At 38.3% G+C, this 24,020-nt stretch overlaps 1 protein-coding gene across 1 annotated transcript in view; it reads right to left on the bottom strand.

Annotated features, from left to right (window-relative positions):
• SLC35F1 (solute carrier family 35, member F1) overlaps positions 1 to 24,020 on the bottom strand; it is a 387,174-nt gene that overhangs the window by 150,844 nt on the left and 212,310 nt on the right. Inside the window, exon 2 of the mRNA XM_012002353.1 lies at positions 17,399 to 17,574. Coding sequence (XP_011857743.1) covers positions 17,399 to 17,570 — 172 coding nt within the window. The 5' untranslated portion in view covers positions 17,571 to 17,574. The remainder of the gene's footprint in view (positions 1 to 17,398; positions 17,575 to 24,020) is intronic.

Raw genomic sequence — 24,020 nt, 5'->3', positions numbered from 1 at the left:
TGTATGACCACTAACTGTGGGCTTATCAATATTATCACAACAACTAAAGTGAAAAAAGTAAGCTGCAGGCTGGGCATGGTAGCTCACACCTGCAATCCCAGCACTTTGGGAGGCCAAGGTGGGTAGATTGCTTGAGCTCTGGAGTTCAAGACCAGCCTAGCCAACATGGCACAACTCCATTGTCTCTACACAAAATACAAAAATTATCAGGGCATAGTGGCATGAACCTGTAGTTCCAGTTTCTTGGGAGACTAAGGTAGGAGGATCTATTGAGCCCAGAAGGTCAAGGGTACAGTGAGCCATGATCAAGCCATTGCACTCCAGCCTGGGTGATAGAGCGAAATCCTGTTTCCAAAAGAGAAAAAGAGAAAAGAAGAAAAAATAAAAAAGCAAGCTGCAGAACAACTTGTTTAGTTTCTAGCATTTACACAAAAACACATGATAATTATGTATATAAATGCATATGCACAGAAACATGCCATGAAAGATAAATAACAAAATTTAACAAAGATTCCCTTTGGAGAATGGGATTTATGGTAGACGAGACAAACTATTACTTTAAACAAACTATATTTATGTCTATATTTGAAATGTTTATATTTACATAAACACTTAATGTTTATACTCATGTCTTACTTGGGTAATTTAAAAGATAAAAGTAAACTTAAAAAATGAGGTCATGTGCGGCTGGGTCATACCTGTAATTTCAGCACTTTGGGAGGTCAAGGCAGGTGGATCACTTGAGCTCAGGAGTTTGAGACCAGCCTGAGTAACATGGTGAAACCCTGTCTGTATAAAAAAACGCAAAAATTAGCTGGGCATGGTGGTGCACACCTATAGTCCCAGCTACTTGAGAGGCTGAGGCAGAAGAATGGCTTGAGCCCAGGAGGCAAAGGTTGCAGTGAGCCCAGATTGCACCACTGCACTCCAGTCTGGGCAACAGAGCCATATCCTGTCTCAAAGAAAAATAAAAAGAAAATGGTTATAATGTTATCACCTCACATATAGCCTCAGAGTCTCTTGGCTCTCCATGGCTTCTTTGTAGAATTTAGCATGTAAACATAATAGCAAGTGGACACATTAGCATGTTATATCTATTCTATAAAGTAGGCATGTGCCTTAGAAGCAGTCCAACAAATATATTTGATTCAAAGATTCCTTATTAAGGAGATCTTTCCATTTATTTTAACTCTCAATCAAATTGGATTGATTTTAATTGGAAGTTCTAGATAGTAAGAGATGAATGGAGTTCTTTGAGTTTAGCAAAAATGCTGAATATAGAGTGCAATATCAATCAAAATTATTTGTTATAAAATTGGTGCCTGAAATATTAAGTTTATTTGCTTTTTTACATTAGCATCAAAGTCTCCCACTCCGAAATCCAAGGCAACTTGGCTTGCATTTTAGAAGACACTCTGCTCAAAGAGCAAAAATTAGCATAGTGCATCTTTGGCCTCCTTTCCTCAACTAGACAGGCTAATTAGAAAGCAAGTATAGCAACATCCTAGTACCTTGATTTTGAGTTGCTTTGAATCCTTATTAAAAGATCTTATTTTGGCTCACAGTATAAAGCACAGAAGTACATGTTGATTTGATTTCAATAGATATGAAAAATAGTCACTTTTTATTAACCAATTCCTCTCGTTTTTTGAAAATCCTGATTTCAATTTATATCATAAATGATGAAAGGTTTACATGGTCATCCAGTGCCTATAATGTTTTAAAAGAGAGATTATCGGGATGAAGGTGGCGCGGGTTATCAGAGACAGAAAGCAGTTCAAAGGTGGTAGCAGCAGTCCAGGTAAGAGGCGATGGGTGGCTTGGCTGGGGGCAGTGATAGAGCTGATGTGGATGGAGAGAGGGCATCTGTAAGGGTCTCATAGTGTTGGGAACACCGCTCAATAGATCATCATGAAATTTAACTGAAGACAACTATGCATTCAGTCAATATATTCTTCAACCAAATTAATCTCCAACCCCAGAGATAATGTGAGTTCTTTAAGTTTGTTTGTTGAGTTTGCTTAAATGTTAGCCATGAGAGGCTGCATAGATATATGAGAGATATTTGTGGTGAGGTTGTAGAGACCTTCACGAGGGGAAAATTCCCTTTATGTTTTGCAGGTGAAGCCATGAATAGATTTTGCTCATACATTTTGGTATAAGATTAATAGGACACAACAATGTTTTCTTCAAAGGAATGATCATTGCTACATTTAGTTGGATATTTACCTGTGATACTTTCTGAAAACACATTAGGATGAGTGGAAATTGTGCATATTGTGATGTTGCAATCAGAGACACCATTAATTTACTCCTCTAGAATACTACAAAATAGTAATCGAATACTCTGAAAGATGTGAATAACATTTGCTGAATGGAGCATGTGGCATACTCAGAAAATGAGATGAGCTAGTTGGTTAAAAAATTGATATTTTTCTCTCTCTCCCTGCCCCTCTGCAGATGCTAACAGTCCCAGTGAGTGGTTGTATATCTTTGTTCTCTGTCAGATACTGGGATAAAGCCAGTGAACTCTGATATCTTCCATTGTGTTTTCACTTGGTCACTTTATAACATAAGATTATTGTGGTTTCTAATATTTTATGGGGCTTGTTAGACATTTCAAAAGAGTTTAAATTCAATACACCAGCAAGGGCTGAAGGTATATTCCCAAATCACCAGGAAAAGGAGTAAAGCCAGTTTGCCACTACATAGAGAGGTCACTTGGGTCTGAAGTCACTTGCTGTAGACCATGGACCTATATATAACTGCTCGTAAAGGAAGAGGAGACAGTTAAGAGTCTTGTAAGTCACTCATATCCTCCATCTGCACTTTCACTTTCCACGGTTTCAGTTATCCATCGTTAACCACCGTCTGAAAATAACTGAGTACACTACGATAAGGTATTTTGAGAGAGAAAGACCATATTCACATAACTTTTATTTCAGTATATTGTTATAATTGTTCTATTTTATGTTATTTTTGTTGCCGTGCCTAATTTATAAGTAAAGCTTTATCACAGATATTCATGTATGTATAGGAAAAAACATAATATATACATAAGGTTCTCTACTATATGCTGTTTTAGGCATCCATTGGGGGTCTTGGGGTGTATTCCCTGAGAATAAGGGGGGAATATTATAGTTATCAAAATAGCCTACGGGTCTAGTTCATAGAAGCCCAGCAACCAAGAAGCTGCCACAACTAAGTCTAAATAAAGGAAGTGGATGATGTCTGTGCAGTATTCTCCAAGAGAGATAGCTGGGGCAAGAGGTGAGGGAAAGAGAGCACAGGGACTGGAAGAACAGAAGCTGCTCTTCTTAATGCAAAGTCAGGGTCCGTTTGCACAAAGTCCCTTTGCATGTGAACCACTGAAGAAAAGCTAAGGGGAGGCCATGAAACAGCAAACTATTGATTCTAGTGGTTATAATGAATTATCCTGCTGTGAATAAGTGGGGAAGACAGGACTGGAGCTGGATGGAGAGAGGAGTGGTGAAGTGGATGACAGAGAGTTTCAGTTATGTGCTGTATAACGATGTTTTGGTCAACAACTGACTGTGTATACAATGGTGGTCCTACATAATGTTAATGGAACTGAGAAATTCCTACTGCCTAGTGATGTCATAGCTATCATAACATCATAATGAAATTACTTAACTTTTAAAGAAGTTTAGTGTAATCTAAGTGCACAGTGTTTATAAAATCTACAGCAGGATTCAGTAATGTCTTAGGCCTTCACATTCACTCAGCCACAGCAATTTCCAGCCTTGCAAGCACCATTCATAGTAACTGCTCTATATAGTTGCAGCATTTTTTATTTTTATGCCATATTTTTACTGTACCTTTAGTATATTTAGATACACAAATATATACTCATTATTGTGTTACAATTGTCTACAGTATTTGGTACAGTAAGTAACATGCTGTACAAGTTTGTACCCCAGGAGCTATAGGCTCTACCATATAGGCTAACCATGTAGCCCAGGTGTGCAGTAGGCTATACCGTCTAGGTTTGTGTAAGTACACTCTATGATGTTTGCACAATGACGAAATCACCTAAAGACGCCATTTCTCAAAACATATCCCTGTATTAAGTGAGGCAGGACTGTCAATGCTTTTGCAATGAAAGTTTGGTGAAGATAAGGGAAAAGTTGGCCCTCAGATTTGTACTCTTGCAGTTACAGGGACTCTTTACTTGTCACTCTCCTCCTCTTATCTGTGAACTTGGAGGGGTAGGAGAAGGGAGATCATCTTTACTCAGAGATCCTTCGCACCTCGTAGTACAGTGACTGACAGATGAAGAAAGCCTTCCAAAAGCACTTGCTGAATAAATGAATAGTGAATGAAATAATGAACAAGTGAATTCATGAAGAAAGAAATGAGGGACTGAGGAACTGAAATTTATATAAGAGAAATTTGAATAAGACGTAATCAGGTTGGAGCCTTCTGGAAGGTTCTATATAAAGTAATCATGGGCAGAACTAAAAGTATAGAACTCTTCTGGGGAGAAGTTACATCCTTGGCTTGTGCACCAGGTTGGTTCCTTCAGTTAAGAGACGCTCTCAGTATAGGAATACATTCACCAATGACTTTCCTTTTGAGTGTCTAAATTACTCAACACATCTGAGATCCAAACAATAGAAAACAGGGGTTGAGACTTAATAAGTTTCCATGTAGTAAATAACTTACAATTTTAACAGTTCAGAGACTTCTACATTTATGTCACTTACATAAGCTATGCCCACACATTTGTCTGTTGAAAAGAAGTTACTTACCAAGTTCCTTAACTTTATTTTTAGAAGGTGAGTTTTTCGCTTGCTTCTGAATGATCTTAGTTTCTTTTAGCCTAACAAAAGTTTAAAATCAATAGCTTGTTTAAAGCTGTGCTATAATTGTCCTGAGTTTAACAATGCACAGCTGGAAATTTCGACCTCAGCAAATGACATCCACTAAGCCAAAAGTTGAAATCTGCTTGTAGGTATATAACCTGCTGCTTTGAAATTGGTAAGGCCCCAGTAGTCCATTGAGTTTGCCCGCAGCCCACTCCTCCAGCTCAGCCATGGCTGAGCAACAGCTCCATGATCTGTGATATCGTGGCCTTCTCCTCTTCTCAAATGATACCCTAGTGGCCACTTCTCCACCAGAAGTGGCTTTGTAACCTCCAATGCATTGTATTCTCTCAGAGCATTTTGCAACTCTTTTTTTTTTTTCAATCTTGCATTATTTTTAAAGTTTTTTCCTCTCCACACCCTGATTTTATTTTCCAACTCTGAAATAGAACATTCTTATCTTGCCTAAAAATGGGAACACAATTTCTTTTAGTGACCTCATCTAAGGATAGTTCTTGTCTTTGGAGTAGTTCATTAGTAAGGCCAGATCTCCCCTTATACAGTTCTTATTTCCATTGTGATGGCCTTAACAGGGATGTGTTGTTCATTGATTATTCCAAATAATTGGTGGAGATTTGGAATTCTGGTTATAAACAGTCACTCAATTTTCCCTCTGGTAATGTATCTGAAGATTTCTACTGTTGTAATGATGGGGTCTTCCAAAGTATCTATGGTTCCTGTGCTCAAAATTGATTCCTTGCTGGAAGTTATCAGGGGCAGGAATGCCATCCTGTCCTGGCTTTGGCCAAATCACACTTCTTTTTCCTCACCTTGTGCAGCTGGCACGTACCTCGGTCAGCAGGCCAAATGGAAATTGGGTGTTCCCAGCTGCTTCGGAGCTGCATTGCTTTCTGTATGTGTATTCAGTTGACTGCAGTTTACAATGCATTCATTTATAGCATGCTTTATTTTGATTGGTACCCTAGTGCTCTCAGCCTTTTCTTGAGCAAAGAATAGTAACGGGAGTGTTTTACTCCAGACACGACTTAAGCAGAATCTGGATCTTCTCTGCAATGTCTGGATTTGTAATAAAAGTTCTGTGTCACTCAAAGGATTAGGAATGTTTTTCTTCCCATTTTCCCCCATTTGTCTATTATTTAAGGCTGTGTGAGAAGGAAAAGGGGTGAAGAGAGGAAATGTGAGAAGAGGTAGAAAACACACACACACAAGGGAAGAGAAAGGGTGGGAAGTAATTCTGCCTTAAGGTTTCTCAGTCCTGATGAAAACTCTAGAACAAGCACTGGCCTAGGAAATTGTTTTCTCCAGTTCTTCCTTTGCCAACCCTCCCTTCCCCTTCTAATCTCTCAAAGCTTGGACCATTTGGGTGCAGTTGTGCCTAAAAGTCCAAGGGTGGCTCTGGCTCCTTCTGAACAAAGATTTGGGGTTCCTATTGTTCCTCTTGGCTTAGCTTTCTCAGACAGAAAATCTCTGACTCTATACCCTGGGGGAGGGGCCTCTGAGCTTGCCCATTTAGGAATTAGTCGTGGGCTAGTGAGTTCTCTCACAGTAGCCACTGTAGTGGTAAGAAAACATCTAAAATGGCTCTTTTATTTCTGATCCTTCCATGAATTACACTTGTGCCTACTCTGGCATCCAGGACCAAGTGAAGGAGAATATATATGCTGGAATATGGTCACTGAATTTCAGAGTCCTCATGGTAGAATTTATTCAAATTAAGGGTTACATGTATAAAATCCACCTTGCTGAGAAGAATCAATATTTAGTAAGCAAATCTAATGTTGATGATGGCATATTATATTCAGTTTATTGCTTTCTGTACGCCTGACACTGTCCTGTAAGTATTTTATGCATCATCTTAACCCACATGAAAACTGTAAGGAGTTTACTATTATTATCCTGACTTATGAAATGACGAAATACAGCACAGACAAGTTATAGATACTCATTAGGGTGACTCAATGACTCTTGAATTTTGCTTGAATTGAGAAATAAAAAAAGTCCAGATCCTAATTGTTTAAAATAATATTTTAATTTAGTTGACTTAAGTAATAATTCCTAAATACGACTCTTAAAGATAAACATTGTTTTAGAAATGAGTAAGTAGGCAGTTAAAGACAAAAAAAGTGATATTCACTCTATTTTTTGAAAGAAGCTTCAAATAGTGGAAAAAAAAATAGCCAGAAACATAAATTCTAATCATATTTTCTTTTATTTGGAGTTATTTCCTTTATGTTTTTCCTCATGTAGACCACTGAAGGAGCCCAATCACTTTAACTTGTAATAAGCCCTAACCCGTCTGCAAGTATCACATTTAAATTTGGTGAGTTACATGATGATCCTCCTTCCAGTCCTCAAAAATCTTGGAAAGTGAAACCAATGAAACTAGACATTCAAAAAATGCATAGGCAGGAAATTATGATCCAAAGATAATTATTACGCAGTTCTAAGTCTTAAAGACAAAAAAACTGTTTGCTTCATTTTTTTCTTTCCTGCAAATATCATGCAGTAGACTGCAGTAGTGTCTGCAAGATGGCTAACTGCTGAGTCTTTGATTTAATGAAAACTTAGGGAAAGCAATTGAGTTCACTGCAGGGACTGCTTTGTTCTTCCATTATGATTCGTTTTTAATGAGAAAGATGATGGTAAAGATAAACTCTATTCCTCTGAATTTTTACACTAATTACATACAATGCACTATTTTGGCAGAAGGGGACTTATCTCCTTCAGGCAATACAGTTATCATCTTGTAACCACCCTTCAATCTCCCACATGAACGATGGAGCTGCGTGCCAGGAATGAGTATTGCTCTATGCCAGCTCTCAGCATGGAGAGATGAATGCTTAAAGATTTCCAGAATTAACAGTCAACATGGACTCCAGATAAAACAGGCAGACAGCCCCTCCCCTTGAGCTTATACGCTGTTTAAAATAAAGGAATCAGGAAGACATTCATTAATAAAGTATTTGGCATGGGGGAATGAAGCAACACCTGACATATAAAGAGTATATGTGTGTCTGAGTATGTTTGCGTATAAGTTTATGTGAAGATTAATTAAGAGTAGATGGTGTTACATATTCATGTCAATTTCCTTCCATCTAAAAGTCACTTACTGTACTAACTGATACTGAGAGTTCTATGTAAGATATCACTCTCTTTAAGATTCATACACATTGGTCAGATGGTCAGACACTGTGGCTCAGGCCTGTAATCCCAGCCCTTTGAGAGGCCGAGGTGGGTGGATCATTTGAGGTCAGGAGTTCAGAACCAGCTTGGCCAACTTAGTGAAACCCCGTCTCCTCTAAAAAATACAAAAATTAGCTGGGTGGTAGTGGCGTGTGCCTGTAATCCTGGGTACTCAGGAGGCTGAGGCAGGAGAATTGCTTGAGCCTGGGAGGCAGAGGTTGCAGTGAGCTGAGATCATACCACTGCACTCCAGACTGGGAGACAGAGTGAGACCCTGTCTCAAAAAAAAAAAAAAAAAAAAGAGAAGGTTCATACACATTAGCACACACACGAAATGTACTATTGGATATTATAAGTTTCATTAAGACTGTGGGAGACTCTATTTGGTGCAGATTCACCCTGTAAGCACTGTAAGCACTGCTTATATACAGAGTGTGTGTGTTTTGTATTGTTTGATGGACTTAAGCTTGATAGCTCATGTAACACTAGCAAGTTCCTTGATGCAGGTGCAATTTTTGGGAAGCAGAACTCATTCTTGTCGTCTAAAAGGATGCCACAAGGAAGTAGGAAGTTTTACCAGCATGTCCTAATATCTGTAAGTGACTGAGGGAATAGCTGCATATTGTAAACTCTAGACCCAATGATAACTTATTCCATCATGGTAACTGCTGAGCTATCGTAGTTAATTTTCTTTTTTTTCCCCTTCAGTCAGATGCACTGAAGTATAACTTAGATACAATAAAATTCTCTCCTTTTAAGTGTATAGTTTGAAGAGTTTCAACAAATGTGTATAGTCGGGTAACTGCTACAAAAATTGAGACACACAGAACATTTCCATCCTCCCAAAAGTTCCCTCGTGCCCCTTTGCAGTCAGTCTCCTCCCACCACTACCCCAGGCTCTGGAAACCACTGATCTCTGTCCTTACAGTTTTGCGTTTTCCAGAACATTATATAACTATACAGTATGTAATTATATAGTAAGTAAACTTACACGTGTGGCTTCTTGCACTTAGTGTAATGCTTTTCAGATTAATCCATACTATTATACATATCAGTACCTTATTTCTTTTTATTGGTGAGTGACATTCCATTGCATGAATTTACTGCAATTTGTTTATCCTTTTGTTAGCTGATGGGCACTTGGGTAGTTTAGTTTTTTGCAATTATGAATAAAGTTGCAATGAGCATTTGTATGTAGATCTTTGCATGGACATTATGTTTTCATCTCTTGGAAAAATGCAATTGTTGAGTCACATGGCAAGTACACATTTAACCTTATGAGACAATGCCAAGCTATTTTCCGAAGCAGCATTCCCACATTTTTCAAAGCAGCATTACCATGTGTATTCCCACATACAGGCGGTATATGAGAGTTCCAGTTGCTCTACCTACTGGGAGGAAGTTTTGCTAGAAGTGGATTCCAATTTTCTTGTGTGACTTTCTCTACCAATTTCTCAGCATGATATCTGTATAACATCCCAGCCCAAATCTGTTCTTCTCTTTTCCTAGACAACATAAGCATAATTCCCATGAAGCATCTACCAAAGATTCATCTCAGAAATCCCTGAGGTGCAATCTTTATACTGTGGAGGCTAAAATTTTCCAATCATACTTAAGAAGTAAAAATAAATGCAACCTGACAAGAAATAGGAATGGAGATTTGCCAAATAATTTCCCACAAGGGACACTTTTTAAGAGGCTCCAGTGAATATTACCTCACCAGACTTAGGTAAGTGACAGTACTATTTCTCCCACGACTCCCAAGGGAGTTATAATTTAGTATTTACATTTGTCAAGTGCTTTCTTATTATGCCCACATGCTAATAACAGTCCCTTCTTCTCAGTGATTTAGTCAGTATTACCCAGAGAACTGAGAACTGGGCTGTGAGTGAGCAGAACTCAGGCTTCTGCTCTGAGAAAATCCTAGGTCCTGGTTGAATTCTTTCACTGCTTTTTTTTTTTTTTGAATTCTTTCACTGCTTTTTTTTTTTTTTTTTTTTTTTTTTGACTGCCTATGAGAAGCATTAAAGAACTCTGCAATGAAAGTAGGGGGCAAAGATTCACAGAGGCAGAGGCACATTCACAGATCTGGGGAAGTGAGATCTTCAGGTGACTCTAGGGTCTGACATACAGGGAAACACTGGCTACCGAAGTTTCGAAGACTTTGTGTGGCTATCTGATAGGTCTATTTTATTTCGTATGAAATTCTCTATTTCTTCCAATTATGTAAGTATTTTAAGTGTGATATTGGTCATGGAGAATTTAGCCTATGTAATTGTATGTAAGAAACATAGTATTTCTGTAGAGAACAAATACGAAGGTTTTCCTGAGTTGGAAGAAACAACAATTACCTCTTAATTAATGCTTCCTCAGCTACCACCCCCAACCTCCTCAAAAAAAAAATAAATAAATAAAAATAAATAAATAAAAATAGCAGGGTACTTTCTTGGCACAGACTCTTAGAAGAATTTTTATTTAAAATGCCAAGGTTTGTGGGACTGGACCATTGGGTGATGACTTGCGTCCAGCTGTATGCGTAGACAGGGCTGTTATATTTATATATTTCTCTTATCTCTTCTACCCTAGTTGAATATTCTGGGCGGAGAAAGGGGATGGTGAGCAGAAGGGGCCAGGAGAGCACATGTGCTTGAATACCCAACTAACTTCCTTGCTTCAGCCTTCTCACTTAGAATTAACATTTGAAGCTAGACCTCTAGGATTTCCATCTGCTAGAATTTAACGTTCGAAGTGAATATTTCCCATGAAGAGTAAAGCATGCAGTTCACTTTTCAGTATTACTTCTTTGAACAAAATCAAAGGGATTCTACATGGTGATATTTTTATGAGTGTTCTATTAGCACTATTAGAGACGTTTCATTTTTACACTCACACAAAGAAACAGATACACGATTCAATAAATAATTTAATGTATATGTTTCAATAATTCACTGAAAAACAAAATACATGCCATACTCATCAAATTGCTTTTAGCTGGAAGCTTGTCTTTTATGAAAATTGGAAGAGCTTATAAAAACACTTTTCAATGAAAAAGCAAAACTTGCAGAACCAGTCACCAAGAATACTGAAGTTGTTAGTACTCTAATAACACTCAATGGTGGCAACATTTTCTTTCTTTTCAGGGTCTGTATATAAAAAGAAGCAGATACTTACGATTCTGGTCATGTTTTCATTACTGATACCCATTTTTTCCCTACCACTATGAATTGAAGAGGAAAACAAAGGCTAAAAGTGTTTTCTTTTTACCCTCAGCATCCTGCCTTTACTCTTCCAGCAGTGAGTAAATTGCTGGTGTATAACAAAAAGGAATTAGAGAAACAAGAATGTAGAAAAATGGTAGCAGAAGAAAGAGTAGAGGAAATTATTGCTTATCAAAGTTTTTACGATTTATATACACTCAGAAGATTAAAAACTGCTAAAAGAGGAACCATGGGTATCTATTATTTGAAAACTTAAAGGTAGCTCTGGGAAGCAGCATGATTTTTGTCATCACAGATAAGAGAAGCTTATGGGCAAAAAGTTACATGATACATGTTTTCTTGATAGGAACTGTATCCTATTTTCACCTTTGTCTTTAAAAGCCTGGCACATTTCTTGCTCTTACATCACAAAAGCAAGAACTGGTGGTCTTCATTGGACCCCAGTCTGTCCTCACCTCTGATTCATAGTCTTGGCATTTTGTTCCTCTGCTTCCTGATTTCAGCTGTAATTACATGGAATTTTAAGAAGAGAGTAGATATAAGGAGAAGTCATCTTTTGAGAGTTTCCTAGGCAAATGCATTTGTTTTTGGAAGCTTCACTATACTTTCTTAGTCCTATTCCTAAAGGCCCACTTTGTATGAGTTGTTTGGATTTCAGGCTTTATTTCAGTGGGTACATTTTAATTTCCTAACTAACTTCTCAAAGTGGTTACAATTAAGCTATTAATGTAACAGTTATCTCTATTTTCCCTAAATTCTCAAACTTCATGACAACAAAACTACTTTGGTGAAGTACATTTCTTTCTACAAAGCTGTATTTCTGAAGATCTTTGTTTTGAACAGTAAACATTTTTTAAAAATTGTAGAACCACCTGGAAGAACACCTAGCTCCAACTATAAAGAGGGCTAGACTTAAAATTTGCTCAATCGGATATGATATTTTGTAAGGAAGATGGTACCCAAATTTTTGTAGGAATCAATTAATAATCAAGGGCAAACTCAACTCCAATTCATTTTGGAACTTATACTGGAGCCTGCTGCTTCAGAGTCTTTGATCATGAGTCCAGTGAAATTTTGATAGGGAAAATTCAGTTTAACTTTCAAGTCAAATTTAAGCAAGGCTTTCATAGTAACCTCACCCTTAATGCTCTTGAAAGGTTTCTTACATTTAGCACATTGTTTTAAATGTGACAATCATTAAATTTTAGAAGATATATGATTAAAACTATAAAGAAAGATTCGTTTAAAAATGTATTTCTGAGTCTAACTTCATGCTGTTATGTGGCCCAGAGTGGCAACACGTGGCTGAGACCTAACCTGCAGCTCTCAGGGAGTGGTGAGAAAGGAGAACTTGTGACTATGAGAGACTCTCCCTTGCACACACCACACTTTCCATCCTTCCCTCTTTGTTGTTCATTCTTTCCCAAATTTTCAGGTGCCTGACTAGAAAGATTAGTATATCTTCAGAACATAATATTGAATCAGCCTATGGAAAATTAATGTAATTATTATGTTCATTTCCAGATGTTGGCTTAATGCCAGCCTATTAAAACTTCTAAAGATGAAGCTTAAAACAAATAATCATTCTGAGGAAACACCCAAATGAAGACACGCCAGCAAACTCAGTGACGATCTGAGGCGATGGTAAAAATCTCCAGAGGGTATTTCAGAAATTGATTATCTCCATCACAGACTGGTATTGGCAGTCAGAATTTCCTTAGCCCTCTTCAGCCTTTTCTTTCTAAAGAGCCTCCAAATTCCTTGCTGCTCCTAGTCCTTAGCCTCTTTCCATTGGTCTTTCTTGCCCGTCTACCTCCAACCCTCTCCCTAAATCGTCTATGACATCCTTGTGATGGTTAATATTGAGTCTCAACTTGATTGGATTGAAGGATGAAAAGTATTTTTCCTGGGTGTGTCTGTGAGGGTGTTGCCAAAGGAGACTAACATTTGAATTAGTAAACTGGGAGACTCAGACCCAGCCTCAATCTGGGTGGGCATCATCTAATCAGCTGCCAGCATGGCTGGGATAAAAGCAGGCAGAGGAACGTGGAAGGACTAGGCTGGCTGAGTTTTCTGGCCTCCATCTTTCTCCCACACTGGATGCTCCCCGCCCTCAAACATCGGACTTCAAGTTCTTCAGCTTTTGGACTCTTGGACTTATACCAGTGATTTGCCAGGGCCTTTGGGCACTTCGGCCACAGACTGAAGGCTGCACTGTCAGCTTCCCTACTTTTGAGGTTTGGGGACTCGGACTGGCTTCCTTGCTCCTCAGCTTGCAGACAGCCTATTGTGAGACTTCACCTTGTGATCCTGAGTCAATACTCTTTAATAAACTCCCTTTCATATATACATCTATCCTATTAGTCCTGTGGTTGTACAGAACCCTGACTAATACAATCCTCCTGACCGCACTGTGGTATCTCACTGCATCTTACACAGAGGGCTGGTTTCCTATTCAGGGTTTTGAAATTCAAAGGAAAAAAAAAACCTTTCCTTTTGTTCAGAAGGGTCTCTGCTCCCTCCTCCTGCCTTCCCTGTACCTCACAAGGAGAGGCAGAGTGGCCCTGAAGCCACACTGTCCTCACAGCCCTGCCTTGGATGGGCCTCTACTCTTTGCTCTCCTATATCCTCAAGCAGTTTCCTGGGCTGTCAGAACCTTGGTTTTCTCATTTATAAAATTTTGGATAATCATACCTATTTCCTTGGATTGATGGAATAAAAAGGATAATTTACATACACAGTGGCTGGCACATTATAGAGGCTCAATAGATGGTACTGTAATTACTAACTCTAGGCATTTTACTACATTTTATCTTCTAAGCTTTTTTAGCCTCTACCTGTAAATTATTGGTATGGTTGAAATAATTCTCCCTGCCCTTTAGAATGGCTTAACTTTTTTTGTTGTTCCTGATTCAAGTTTTTGTTAAATCCCTGGATTCCTGAAAAGTGAGAGGTACAAGAACTCAAAGACTAAATACAATGTACCATCTCGCAGTAGAGTTTGTTTGGTTCTAAAAATGACTAGGGAAGAGAAATTCTTCACTTTCATGGGATTCTTGGGGGGTAATATTCACGTGTTACAAAAATTATTCTTAATTTAATCTTCTTATTTTTAATTATACTCCTTATACTGGGCTAAAAAATTATATTCTTTTAATATTAATTCAAGCTTCTATCGAGTGATTTTTAAGTCCAACTGCTTAGTTCTATATGGCCAAGCTACACATTTCTAGTCTGTCATAAGTGAATTTCTAATTATATTTCTCCCCTATTTCTTCACTTCCTGGAGTCTGTTCCTGGACTGAGGCACCAATGGTAAAATGATGGGGATAACTTTTGTAAACCAAACATAAAATTCTAAGTCCCCCCTCAATCATCTGAATGGACTTCCTCCTCAGTCAGGGCACTCTTAAAATGTAACCTGAAAGACTGGTTCAGGCCAAGATGGGAAGTGGGGATTGAACATGCCTCATTATACCTCTCCAGCATTAACATCAACACAGACTTTAAGTCTCATAAGAAACATTTTACAACCTAGTCTCTCTGAAGCCTACTACCTGAAGGCTTCCTCTGCAAATAAGAACTTTGGTCTCCACAATCCTTTATCTTAACCCAGATATTCCTTTCTATTAATCCCAGATCTGTCGAGAAACTCAACCAATTATCAATCAGAAAATTTTTAAATCTACCTATAAGCTGGAAGCCCCCTGCTTCGAGTTGTCCTGCCTTACTGGACCAAACCAATGTATTTCTTTTTTTATTTTATTTTTTATTATACTTTAAGTTCTAGAGTACATGTGCACAACGTGCAGGTTTGATACATAGGTATACATATGCCATGTTGGTTTGCCATCAACTCATCATTTATATTAGGTATTTTCCCTAATGGTATCTTTCCCCCAGCCGCCCAACCCACAACAGGCCCCGGTGTGTGATGTTCCCCGCCCTGTGTCCAAGTGATCTCATTGTTCAGTTCCCACCTGAGCGAGAACATGTGGTGTTTGCAAATCAAAGTATTTCTTAAATGATTGAAGTCTCAGGTCTCCCTAAAATGTATTAAATATAAAAGCAAGCTGCACCCTGACCACCTTGGGCACATGTTCTCAAGTCTTCCTACGGGTTGTGTCAGGGACCATGGTCATTCATATTTGGCTCAGAATAAATTTCTTCAAATATTTTATGCAGTTTGACTCTTTTTTTTTTTGAGACTTTAGATAACCCATTTACATCATTCAAAATTATTAGCTTCCAAATCACACTCAGGAAACATAGCTGAGATTCAATGTCAATAACTTCAGTGGCCTGAGATTTTATTTTTAAAATAATGATGTCTATTGATGTTAAACTTTAATAAACAAGCACTGATAGCACCAATTTTTGAGAAGTAAATAAAATTAGCTTCTACAATACTTTAAACAAATATAAAATTAAACTGGAATTCAGTCTCAACTTCTTCATATTTATTCCTCCTATGAGATGAAATCCAGGATTGGTCAAATCATTATAATTAAGCATCATTATTCTGGACAGTAATCCAGATAGATAAATGTAAAAATTAAATACTGATAAATAGTCTTGTACATGTTTCATAAAAGTGTGACTATTAAAATTGATGCACACAGCTATACATGTGTCCTTATCTATTATTAATGTAAATAATTGTCTCCAAATATATTAATGATTTTTTTCAATGCACATTTTACAGTTGACAGCTACTATTTTGGGGAAAATTGATGGCTATTTCTGAGCCATAGATAAAAGTGTTTACGGCCGGGCGCGGTGGCTCAAGCCTGTAATCCCAGCACTTTGGGAGGCCGAGACGGGCGGATCATGAGGTCAGGAGATCGAGACCATCTTGGCTAACACAGTGAAACCCCGTCTCTACTAAAAATACAAAAAACTAGCCGGGCGAGGTGGCGGGCGCCTGTAGTCCCAGCCACTCGGGAGGCTGAGGCAGGAGAATGGCGCAAACCCGGGAGGCGGAGCTTGCAGTGAGCTGAGATCCGGCCACTGTACTCCAGCCGGGTGACAGCGCCAGACTCCGTCTCAAAAAAAAAAAAAAAAAAAAAAAAAAGTGTTTACACCTTGTCATAGATCATTTTGTGCTGCTATAATGAATAACATATTCCATAGTACCTGAGACTGCACAATTTATAAAGAACAGAGATTTATTTCTTATGGTTCTGGAGGCCGGGAAGTCCAAGGTTAAAGGGCTCACATCTGGTGATGGCCTTTTTGCAGTATCCTCACATGGCAGACAGTCACAAGAGCATACATGAAAGAGCAAGAGAGGGCAAGAGGGGGGCCAAACCCACATTTAGCTGGAACCCACTCCCAAGATAATGGCATTAATCCATTCAGGAGGGTGAAGCCCTCATGGCCTAGTAATAGGCTCACCATCTTTCTTAATAGTCTCACCTCTTAATATTGTCACAGTGGCGATTACATGTCAACATGAGTTTTGGAGGTGACATTCAAACCACAGCATACTGGATTCAGTGGCATATCATATGGACTCTGAAGCATCCCCTCCAGGGATGTACCCTGAGGTTTTTCAAAGGCAACTGCCTCTTAAAAAAAAGGTTTTCTTGCATTGGCTCTTGGAGGACTTGTTTTATTTCTTTAATTATTTCAAGTTTAAAATAATTTCACATCTCATTTGACCATTCATGGTAGTGTTCTTTTTTTCTTTTTCTGTGATGTTATTAATAGAGTTGTCTGTGTTTACAATTTGTATCTTTCTTGTGTCGCTTTCCCACAGAACATATATTTGTCTGAAATTCCCTTGGATTTCTCAGAGCAAGCATTATTTAGAATATCTGCATCAGGTCTATTCCAAGTTCCAAGGAAAAACTCATTTAATTCCAATGAGAGGGTAGAAGTAATGTTAACAGGGATTCAAAAAGTGAGAAATTGTACATTTTTGCCTATACATGCAGTTCCCACTTCTTGTTGAATTCATATGATTAATTTTCTTTGCGATTTATTCAGTCATTTTGTTTACTATATTACTGCAAAATAGAAAAGTAAGATCTGGGGTTTTCAAAGATCTTAACTGATGCTGTAAGTGACAAAACGTTATCTGGTCATAGCTCATCTTTTTTTTAGGTGTTTGTAAAAGCTATATTCCTGGTGTTTTTGTGAGCTTACCTTGTCTGACGGCTAGTGTGGTGGTATAGACCAAGAAGAGAAGAATGTAATTGAGGAAACTCTGGAAGACTGGTGTGTTGGCATGGAAATCTTCTGACAGATACTTGCTAGTCAAGCCAATTCCACAAATAAGGAGGGATAACACCTGGCCCAGGGCCACAGAGATTAACATCTCCCTGAGAAATAAAGAAAAAAAAAAAAACAGCAAAGGTCAGCAGGAAGCCCATTAAAACAACAGCAGTTAAAATTTTTTGAGCACTGGTAGCATGCACTGGGTTAAGTGCAATTAAATATTATTCCCTTTAGTCCTTCACAGCAATCCCTTGAGGAAGGTGCAATGATTACTGAGATTTTACAGAGAAGGAAACCAAAGCTTAGAGTGGTTAAGGAGTTTGCTCACAGTCATGTAACTAGGAAGTGGCAAAAAACTGGGATTTGAGACCAACTCTCTGAAAGAGCCTGCCTTCTAGCTACTGACCTCTTGGTGCCAATGGGAGTGGGGAGTGGGTGGCATTATCTTGATGCTCACCATAGTATTAATGAAATATTTAGTGATGGCGAGACAGTACCTGAACACTGACTAGGAGGGACCATATTCCCGCCTCATCCTCAGGTTCTTGTACCAATAAAGGGAGACTCTTTTCTTCATAGATTGAAATCCCAGATCCAGAAACCCCTGTGTGAAATGGCTATACACTATACATGTCCCTGAAAACCAGAAGGACCATCTGCTGTCCATTCCCAGACTCTAGAACTCAGTTTGCTCTAGGAAGCTTTGATGAGCATTAGGTGTCTGCTCTCTTCTGCTCAAGTTACAATTGCCTACACACTAAAACTGCTATTCATGAAGGAGATTCAGTACTGTGATGATGTAATACAACCTTTCAAATTAAGCCAATTTTTTTGTGGCTTTTTCATAGGCACTGCCCCTATAGACCTCTGTAGCGGGGACTACAGGCAAGGTTCAAGGTGTTCATTTTGCATACAAATAAAATGCCCTCACAAGCTTTATGGGCACATACAGCCACATGCTTTTACACAGAAAAAGCCCCTGGAAATACAAAGCAGATTTCTGCACTCCCTGAAAGTCGCATCTGACTTGTCTGGTTTATTTATAGAAAGAGTAATATAATAGAAGCAAGCAGTAGTATTTCTTTCAATAAAAGTTTTATTTTATTTTTAACTGACACATAATAATGGTACATATTTATGCAATCCAGTCTTACGTTTCAATACATGTTCACATTGTATAATAATCAAAGCAGAACAATTGGCAGATCAAAAATTTATCATTTCTTTGTGGTGAGCACATTCAAAATCTTCTCTTCTAGCTCTTTTGGAATATACAACACATTATTGTTAACTATATCACTCTAGTTTGTAACGTAGCATTATTTCTAAACAAAAAGCTTTAGGCAAAGGATTTGCGGTGTTACATATTTAGTCCCCCATAACAGATGTGAGTCCAATTTTCTGGAATGAGCACAGAGTCCTGGGCAGTACTTTGGTTGTATTTTGCTTTAAAAAAGAAAAAACATCAGCTATATTTTGTTCATTCCATCTGCTTCCAAGAGGAGGAAAAACTGTGGCAAGGCATGTGGGCATGCAGAGAAGAATTTTCTGAGGTTAACCTATTTCCAGGTACCGGCTCCTGACCTCTGAATTCAATCTCTATAAAGAAGCCAAATACATACTTCTAAACATCCACGTTTAAAATGTCAGTATGCTGCTTAAAAATCTTACAATAGTTCCTTACAGAATGCAGAGATCTATAAGGTCTGCATTGAACATCTGCAAAGATGCCTGCCGACATAGCCTTCACATTCCTGCTGCTCTGCCCAAAGGGAGGCAGGGGTCTCTTTCTCCTTTTCTGGAAGCTGAGCTGGTCTTGGGACTTGCTCTGACCAACAGAACATGGGGGAAGGGATGTCATGTGACTTCTGGGCCTAAGCCTTATAAAGCTCTACAACTTCCATTTTCTGCCCTCATAAAACATAGCTTCCATGTACTTCAGTTTTGAGAGCATGTGAAAAAAAGAGAAATCCAGCCAGCCATCACTGTCCTGACATGTGAGTGAGGCTTCTGGATTCTCCTGCCCCAGTCAAACCATGCCAACATATGCCACCATGGAGCAGAGATGAACCACCCCGAAAGATTGCTGCCTAATTGAAGAACTGCGAGAAATACATGAAGCTGTTTTAAGGCATGCAGATGTACAATGGCTTGTTACATGGCCAACAAATAACTGAAATCATGTCCTAAACACTCTCCCTCCATTCCCACTACCTCTGGAACATGACCCTCTGTTTCCCTGTATTACTCCTCCATGACGCACTTTCAGCCTTACAGAGCTACTTGCACTTCAGCAGTGAGTCATGGTCTTCTGTGCCTGCATTCCCTTGCATGTGTTATTACTTCCAAATGTTCATTGTGCCTTTGCCAGTCTGACTCTTATGCATCTTTCAAGATTTGGCTTCTATGTCACTCCCTTTGAGAAGTGTTACCTGTCTTCTCTTCCCTGGGATGCATCTCTTTGTTACTTCTATCTCATTGTATTGAAACTAATGCCTTTACACTTCTTGCCTCAGCTGGACTGTGATGCTTGTACCATGTTCTTCACTGTATCTACAGCCATGCAGTACCATTGAAAGGAAGTAGAAAAGTAGACAGTGCAGAGGAGGCCTAGGCAACATGAAACAGTTTATTGAAATAAAGGGGATGATTAATAAAAGAAAGAAAGAAAGGTAGAGGTAAAAAGGAGTACCAGAATTAACTCAAATGATTTTTAAAGGCCAGGTACAGTGGCTCACACCTATAATCCCAACACTCTGGGAGGCTAAGGCAGGAGGATCACTTGAATCCAGGAGTTTAAGACCAGCCTGGACAACATAGTGAGTCTTCATTTCTACAAAATATTTAAAAAATTATCCAAGTGTGATGGCACGTGCCTGTAGTCCCAGCTCCTTGGGAGGCTGAGACAGGAGGACTGCTTGGGCTTGGGAGGTCAAGTGTGTAAGTGAGCCATGATTACACCATTGTACTCAAGCCTGGGCTACAGAGCAAGACCCCACCTCTTATAAAAAAATTAAAGGTTTTTAAGACTGCCTAAGATAAGTATAATACCTACTGACAAAAATAATGATAAGGAGCTGGTTTTAGTGGAGAAACAATACATATTTTAGGTATAGTGAACTTGAGATGCCAGATGAACTTCCAAATGATCCAGCAGCATTAGTAGCATGGGATCAGAGTGGGATAGGGAGGTCAACAAGGAGATAAATATGCAGAGGTTATACTCATAAAAGTGATGGTGAAAATACCGGAAATGGATAATAGCCCCAAGAAAGGGAGAGTAGGAGAGAAAGTAAGAGAGCCTTGGGAAATATCTTTGGGGAATCCCAAGGTTGGAGGTGGATGAGGGAGAAGAAGCACATCACTGGAGTCGGAAGTGGTTAGAAGGCTAAGAGGAAGAGCAAGAGAGTTTTGGTGTTAAGGAAACCAAAAGAAAAGAGACATTCATGGATTGAATAGTTGTAATACTTAATGTTGCTTAGAGGGTAGAGAGAATGAAGACTGACAAGACATAATTTGTAGTCACTGTCATCCTTTAAGAGTCTTGGTTGAGTGGAGAGGAACAGAGTAGCATTGGTGTCATGAAAACCAAGAGAACAGAGAGTTTCATGGAGGGGATAGCTAGCAGGGACTAAATGAAAAGGAAATGGTGAGAAATTAAAGGTGTTGACTTTGCAGAATTTTGAAGAATTCAAAAAATTCATGGAAGGAATTTGATATAGTCACCATGTAACAATATCAATGATAGTTAAAATAATAATGTTTAAAATGATTTAAAAATTAATTAAGCTTATCCTATCACTGGATCATTCTTGATTATTTGCATAATAACTTACATTCCCAAATGGAAGAAATATGACTAGAGTTACAACTAATATATAAGCGTTGTTCTTGATGCTGAGTATGTCTCCTGGAGAATGCTATGTATGGAGAGCATCTCCTTGGGACAAGAAGGGTGAAAACTATTGCTATGACATGGATTCCTGCAGCTCTATAAATTACAACTATAGTGTTCAAAACTTTGGCAATATGCTATGCCTTTCCTGAACAAAATCACACCACAAATAAATGACAGATTACTTATATAAGAGAATACAATTTTAGTCTTTCTTATGTATATGCGCCAACATAGTATAAAATAGCATTCTATATGCCATACACTATACATGTAAAGATGAACAAGACACAGTCCTTGTCACTGGAGAGCTACTAAACTAAGATTTGGGAGCTAGGTCCTCAAATAACTTAGTATAAAATGGAGCCAATTAAGCTAAAACAACAATAATAATTCATATTTAGTAAGTTCTTACTATGTGCCAAGCCATGGGCTTAGACTTACACATATTATCTCAGTTAATCCTCATAACAACCTTATAAGGCAGCTATTATTACTGTTTGATTTTATAGATAAGTTAACTGATGCTTAGAGAAGTTAAACAAGCAGCCCAAGGTCACAGAGCTAACAAGGGGAAGAGTTTGGATGCAAACTAGGTTATGCGGTTCCAAATCTCAACTTTTTAACTACTATGCTGTACTACTATTTTGGTGGCAAAAATATACTCTGTGCCCTCATAGAGTGCAAGAACTTAGAGTTAGCAACCTAAGTGGTTGGTTTCCAGAAATATTCTAGAGGCGGTAAAGACAAAAACAAGTCTGGGACTGACCCTCTGATGAAAACTCTTGCATCAAGATATCTGTAATGTGTGCCTTTCAACAAGAGGTCAATACAAATCTATTCTTGTTTCTTCAGTCAAACAAAACATCAAGTCTGCTGTATTCAATTTCTGCTTTTAATTAGTGGCCATGTCATTCAGCTGCTGGTGGTGTGATTTGATGGAGAATACAAATTATGGTTTTATTGGTCATGCTAATGAGCACGACATGTAAACCGGAAGGAGTGAAAGGAATCTTTTATCAGATTAGATCATGAGTCTTTTTCCTACTGCAGGGAGCTAGATATTGTAGCTATTGCAGCCTGCATATCTGAGCTAGTTCCTAGAGTCACCAAATAAATAAGTAAATAAAAATAGAAATAAACCTAAATGCCTAAATGTTGACACTCTGCTAACTATGCCCCTTGCCCTGCCATCTTGCCCTGATCAAATTCTCTTTTGTTCTCTATTAGGACAGGACAAATCCATTTGGTGATGTGTTGTACAAAAATGTTCTCCCTGCTCTCTCTGCCTTAGGATCTCTTTGGTTCATTTGCTGTTGCCCTATCCCTTCTAAATATTTTTTTCCTTAGATAACTGCTACGGTAGATCTGTGATCCTTTCACCTAACTCCTCATGGTCTTATGACAATGTTTTCTTCAGAGACTCTCTGTTTAGCCACTCCCTGCTCCCAAGGGTGAGGCAAGTGTCCTCACCTGCATTTCCCTATCACTATTTGCACTCATCATATTGTGTAGCTCATAAGCTCCTGAAAATAAGGGAATGTATTTTATTGTTTTCTGTTTCTAGTGCCTTGAGGACTGCTGGACAGAAAAAAAACAGATGCTCAATAAACACAGGATGAAAGAGTGAACAAATTTATGAGTAAACAAATATCTGTAAATGAAAATGGCAAAGTCTTAGAAGATTTGAAAGATGGTTGCTTATCTTACCTTGAAAAACTACTAGCTCTGAAAGACAAAAATCATGTTGTTTTTCACTGTATTCCATCTGCCAGTTAGACATTGAGATTAATAAGCTATTTTCTGGTGCTTTTCAGAGCAAGCCTGGTAAGGTGCTATCTTGCAAAAATGATGCTAAATATGGTGCCGGTTGGAATTTTGCACAGCGAGCTGTAGGTTATTCATGTAGTATATGGAATAACACACCAGATGCATTCTAACATAAGATACATAGTTCCTATAATTTTAGTGGCAGAAATAGAAAGGAGACTATGATACACATTTTCATCTTCTTTGTTTATGCATTTAAAAGGACATCCTATCCACTTTAAACTCAGAATGACTAGACAATGAAAAATGCATGAGTCTCAAGAAAAATAGTGCTGCTGGAAGCTGAATACCTGTTATAATAGAGCTTGTATTCATAAAGACTGGCATAACCATTACCACTGGCACTTTGTTCTGTTAAAGAAACAGACTTTAGAATTTTGAGAGTAAACTTGTGTTACAAATTAGATATTCAAAATAGTAAGATTTAAAATAAAGCATAAACTGAATCTTGTTTTCTTCTCTTAGTTATAAGAATACATTCTTTTAAAAGGTATGAAGAATTTCAACATAGTGTTACATAATCATATTGCTTTGTAATTCTTTGCCACAAAAGTGAAACAATCATGTTATCATCTTCAATTACAGCACATCAACCTTTCTGTGGCGACATCTTCATTCTGATAACTATTCTCAGGCAAGTCGTGTCAGATCTGAGTCAGCATATGAATTCAAACATGCATACATAACGAACACTTAAGTATACTGCCTGGACTAAAATCAATGCCCCTTGAATGTGGCAGAAGCGTGTTCTACCATGTTCTTTGACAAGATTCTTGTTTGCAGAAGTTAGGCCATTGACTTCTATAAGCTTTTTGCTGAAAGGTT

This window comes from Mandrillus leucophaeus, unplaced genomic scaffold (genome assembly GCF_000951045.1).
Source record: "Mandrillus leucophaeus isolate KB7577 unplaced genomic scaffold, Mleu.le_1.0 Scaffold683, whole genome shotgun sequence".
Classification (NCBI taxonomy): domain Eukaryota; kingdom Metazoa; phylum Chordata; class Mammalia; order Primates; family Cercopithecidae; genus Mandrillus; species Mandrillus leucophaeus.
The sequence above is the reverse complement of the archived record's forward strand: the minus strand, read 5'-3'. Positions and strand labels throughout refer to the sequence as shown.